Raw genomic sequence first — 5,656 nt, forward strand, 5'->3', positions numbered from 1 at the left:
AGATATTAAATTTTCGAAATAAAAAAAAATTAATGATGTTTTTTATGCTGTATTAATATTGTCATTACCTTTTCTATAACTTGAAGATTTACTCTAAATTCCAGGATTATAAAAAAATCCAAGGCCGAGGATAGGAACATTTTCATAGATCAAAATGAAATGAAGGTTATAGCACAAAACATGGTATCGAAAAGAAGAGAAACGGTTATAAAATTTTACCGGGAGCAAACTCAATGAATTTTAGCTTTATTGCTATGGAGGGGTTTGGCCGAATTTTCAAATTGTAAAATTATGTGCCTCCTCCATTGCACGTTTAAGATAGAAACGAAATTTCTATTGCCCTTAAAATTTTCACTCAATGTCACCGTTTTTCTTCTTCGGAAAATTTCTATGACCTGCAATGCTACACGCTACCTTCAGGTTCATAATTGAAGATGAAAAAAAAATCCATTTTTGGGAAAAGGAATCATAACTGAGGCCATCTACACACTAGGCAACCTAAGTTGGAAAGCAACTTAACGAATATGTCAAAAAAGTTGAGAACATGTGTAATCAGATGGGAGCATACACACTAGGCATCTGGCAATTTAGGTCGGACCAACTTTTTCGATTCAACCTAGCATGTCGAGTCGCGCGCGATGTGTGTCGACAACTTTTTCGTTCAATTGCCGTTGACGTTTTGATTTCTGCGTTCGTTGATTTTCAATATCTGTCAGTGGTGATGCAAAACAGTGTTTACGATATTGGCGCAGCTGTTCTTATGAACGAACGAGATGTAAGTATTTTGCTACTTTGGTTTAGTTCATATATAATATTAGGCTGTCAAAAAAGTCCTGCGGTATTTCCGCGAGGTGTCGTTGTAAGCGCGTAGTTCTAGTTGTATTCATTGTATCGAGTCAAACTATAGCTTGTTAGAAAGGTATTATAATAATATAGTCCTTTTTTTTTATCCAAAATATATATTTTTATTAAGGGGGTATTCTAGTCTAGAAATCTGAAAAAATCGAATTTTTTTTTTTACCATATTTCTGTAGTTTAGGCATTCAAGAATATACTCTAGAAAGGACTTATCGAAAATCCTATTATTTACCTAGTTAGAGCCATCTTAGTGATGTGGTATCTAACCTGTTACGGCCATCACAATGAACTTCAAACGCGTTTCTCTCGGAACTAGTTTTTTTCTAACTGGCGTACACGATATCTCAAGTTCTACTGAACCGATTTATGTCAAATTTATATGAAAATAATCTGCATACATCTCTCTATCGCATGAACCAATAAAAAATTATAACTTTTTAATTTTACTATTTTTAAAAAATCGGTAAACGCAAAAAAAACGTTTTAAACAGCATTTTTGTTTTCAAACGGCCGCCATTTTGTTAAAACCCATGTTTTTGACTTGTCCGAGGTTCATGCCATAGCGACATCTTTACTGATTCAGAACCTGTTTCAAAAAAAAAATTTTTGTTTCAGATAACCAGAAGGACTGGAATCGTGTACGCCATGGCACAACTTTTTTTTGAACACCCTCACTTCACCAGCATGTAACTATTCTAATTATGAATATTTTTTTCCGTCCTATTTTTGTTTTATTGTTGAAAGATAGATAAACGAATAATGATATAATGGATAGTAAAAATATTCTTTGTTTTATTTTTACGGAGTTCGAAAAAACGTCCGAAATTCGTGTCTCTACACTAGAATACCCCCTTAAGGCTCATATGGCGTCAACCTGACGGGGCCGGGAGTTCAATATTTCAACAATGTTTGCCTTATAACTATGTTAGTAATATGTTACCGATTACTCGCGGTTGGCTCGAGGTTAGTATTACAATTGTTCTCGTAATTGTGATGTTGCTGTCTTCAATGATCTGTACCTGTGCCCGACACGGGATACTTCCTATTGGGATGCAGCTGACCATTAATCAGCAACGCCCCCCTAGTCTGTACCCCATATCTAGCGTGGTGCGTCTTCTCGAGGAATCCAGGATAGAATGGTCACTAGCCGGCGCAATCGTCAGCTCGTGTAGAGTTGTCATGAGCGATACAACCTTTGGCTTTTGTTGAATCATCAGTGTACTGCACAACCTTTGGCCCGTGTATCTGTAAAGAGTGTGTGTATGTATTGCCGCGACTAAGTAAAAGTTTATAGATCGGATAGGAGGGATACGAAACAGGGACACAACGAAGGAAACATCATTAAACGTTGACATCGGCGTTTCTGAGGAACAGGTATAGATGAAGCAGAAGATCAGGATCACGGCTACCTAAGATATCCCGGACGGGGATATCCGATTGTCTGCCTTTTGCTCTCAGTGCTCTAGAGAGCTGAGAGCGAGCAGCATGGAACCGGATACACGACCAGACAATATGCTCGATGTCGTGGTAGCCATCGCCACAATCACAAAGATTGTTTGCTGCGAGCCCAATGCGATAGAGATGCGCGTTTAGGTTGTAGTGATTGGACATAAGCCGAGATATCACGCGAATGAAATCACGACCGACATTCAATCCCTTAAACCAAGCTTTCGTCGAAACCTTAGGGATAATCGTGTGTAACCAACGACCGAACTCATCTTCACTCCACATGCGCTGCCAACCTACGAGTGTGTCCTGACGAGGAATGTGAAAAAATTCGTTATAAGCAATTTGCCTTTCAAAAAGTGTGCTTTCTGAAGCGCTCACCTTAGCTAGCGAGTCCGCTTTCTCATTCCCCGGAATCGAACAATGAGAGGGAACCCATGCTAAGGTAATCTTGAATAATTTTTCGACCAAACACTCAATAGTTGTCTTGTTCTTGTTAGGAAATAAGATGAGCATTTATCAACTTTCATTGAGCGGATTGCCTCTATTGAGCTGAGACTGTCTGAAAAAATAAAATAGTGGTCGATGGGCAATGTTTCAATGATCCCTAAAGCGTAGTATATCGCACCCAGTTCAATATACTACGCTTTAGGGATCATTGAAACATTGCCCATCGACCACTATTTTATTTTTTCAGACAGTCTCAGCTCAATAGAGTAATATAGTAATATAGTCCTTGACAGTGTTTTGTTTGGTTAAGTCGTTCGTGAGTTATAGTGTCGCAAATATGGAGCAAAATAAAGAGAAAATCCGACATATTTTACAGTACTACTATGACAAAGGCAAAAATGCATCTCAAGCTGCCAATAAAATTTGTGCAGTTTATGGACCCGAAGTAGTAACAATAAAAAAAAACTAAAAAGTTATTTCAAAAATTTCGATGCATTCTAAAATAATATTCGAAGTGGTAAACAAGTGGATTGCATAATATAATTGCGTAGTTCTACGTCGAAAATGCAGTCGTGTCCTAGATACAATCCCTTACATTTTTTTTTTGTTTTGATGTTTTTCAAATAAATATCAGAGGCGCTAGCGTGTTTAGAATTAAAAACATATAAACTGAATGTGATTAAGTTCATTGAGATTCGCTCGAAATCAAACAAATTGGATGTCAAATGAACTGACGACGAGGGACTTAAAAATACATTTCATAAATGTTGCTTGAGTATTATTAAAAGAAGAAGCCTTTTTCGCATCGAAATATCATTGGTGGCAAAAAAGCTTGCCACAAATCGTAACCTCTTCAATATTAACGCCAAAGCTACCAAAGCTATATTCGGTGAGCTGCTGTAGCTATTACAACTGTGCAACTTGCATAATAAGATACTGGATTGCCGATAAGTTCGGCATTTATACTCTTGTTGATTTCAACGGATTCACACATTTCTTTGTGCTCAGCAGTCGCAAATTATACCTACCCATTTCGGTATAGATTTCATTTTAATTCAGAAGTTTGTGCCCCTTTTGTACTTCTATAAATGCATGTTTTATATGTTCATATATTTTTTATTATTTTTATTCATTTTATTCACATTCTAATACAATATTTTTAATCTAGACTTTGTTTTGTTATTCTATTTGCTTCCCAGCTTCATTATGTTTGCCTGCTTCATTTCTGTATGCCTCCAACTCGGCATCCAGTTCTTCTGCTGTTTTCGTGCCAGGTTTCGTCGTTTTTGTTCCAGTCTTTCTTCCGTTGGTAGCTTTGTATGCCTCCAATTCCGCGTCCAATTCTTCGGCAGTCTTGGCTGTGCGTTTATGCGGACCTGGTTTGCTTCCTCTTTTGCCGTTATATCGATTGGTCTGACCCCTTCGTGACCCATAGTCATTACGATAGTTCGATTTGCTACCCCGAGTGAATCCTCCATCTCTGCGGCGTTTCGGTGGAATGCTTCGTCGCTTATCGTCGTATGGTCGTGTCTGAGTAGCACTACTATGGAACAGGAATGCCGATGTGTCCGAAATTGCTAGCTCTACGCTCATTGGTCGTCCATTCAAGGGCACTCCGTTGTACTGTTTCATTGCTCGGATAGCGTCATCACGTCGTTCGTACTCCACGTCGGCCGTCCCACGGAACACTCCCGACCGGTCGTAATGTATCACAGCGCTCTTGATTGGTCCAAACTCTAGGAAAAGTTCCTTGATATCCCACTCCGACACGCTGGACTCTAGGTTGGTTATCCTCAGTTTAGTGCTTTCGAATGCACGCATTTCGGCGGCAATAAATCTGGTGTTCTGGGACTGATATCTTGGGCGTTGAATTCCTCCACGTATTCCCCCCTTGAGGACACCGCTCCTGTCAATATTCCTGCGGGGATGTGGTAGTCTGCTGTCGGCACTATGGTGGCGTCCCCTCCCTGTTCTACCATTTGTACGATTGTTTCCAAATCCACTATTGCTATGTTGTGAATTGATGGTATCATCTAAACTCATCTCGATTTTGTCTGCCATCTGAACTATTTATGTTGACTTGGACTGCTCGTTGTGGAGTACAATTATTGTTTGATTTAAATGGCTGAACCATCATTGATTTTATATGTGTTAATGATATAGGCAGACTGTGGGTAGTAATTTATTTAACCTTCTCCCCTGCCTAGGTATGAGGCTGCCTAGGTTTTACCTGTTTGCCTTTTTACCTGTAAATTATACCGAACGATTGTAGAAAAGCGAGCTCGGGTCAATTTTTCAGAAAATGTTTCAGTTTATTATAGCTATGGAATTTAATTTCCGTGTGCGGTTGAATGCACAATGTCAAAAATTATATCTGATTATTCATTTAGTTGATTTGCTTGCATATACAGGGTTTTCCAACATTAAATTCCGAAAGTAAATTGAAATAAAACACACTTAGAATTCGAATTTCGATGAAACTTTTATTTCAAATTAAAGTTTGGTTTATGCCATTATGTGTGAAATACAACATCATTCAAATGTCCACCTAGGGCTTCCTCGCACACCTTGATCCGGAACAGGTAATTTTCGATGACTTTTCGGCACATATGGGGCGGTATCTCGGTCATAACTTCACGAATGTTGTCTTTCAAATGTTCAAGAGTTTGCGGAGAGTTGGCATAGACACGGTCTTTTGCATAACCCCACAAAAAAAAAGTCTAGCGGGTTCAAATCGCATGATCTGGACGGCCAATTGGCATCACCAAAACGCGGAATTATGCGTTCCATAAATTTCGTTCGCAATATGGCCATGTTCGGTCGTGTTGTGTAGCACGTGGCGCCGTCCTGCTGAATCCACATGTCATCCGTATCCATATCTTCAATTTGTGGCAAAAAAATC

At 39.0% G+C, this 5,656-nt stretch overlaps 1 protein-coding gene across 1 annotated transcript; it reads right to left on the reverse strand.

The window, feature by feature from the left end:
• Positions 1-3,933: 3,933 nt before the first annotated feature.
• Positions 3,934-4,815, reverse strand: LOC129773164 (THO complex subunit 4-like). The gene has a single exon (XM_055776739.1). It carries the CDS (start codon positions 4,813-4,815, stop codon positions 3,934-3,936), a length of 882 nt encoding a protein of 293 aa, XP_055632714.1.
• Between the last annotated feature and the right edge of the window lie 841 nt (positions 4,816-5,656).

Source organism: Toxorhynchites rutilus, chromosome 3 (genome assembly GCF_029784135.1).
Source record: "Toxorhynchites rutilus septentrionalis strain SRP chromosome 3, ASM2978413v1, whole genome shotgun sequence".
Taxonomy (NCBI): Eukaryota; Metazoa; Arthropoda; class Insecta; order Diptera; family Culicidae; genus Toxorhynchites; species Toxorhynchites rutilus.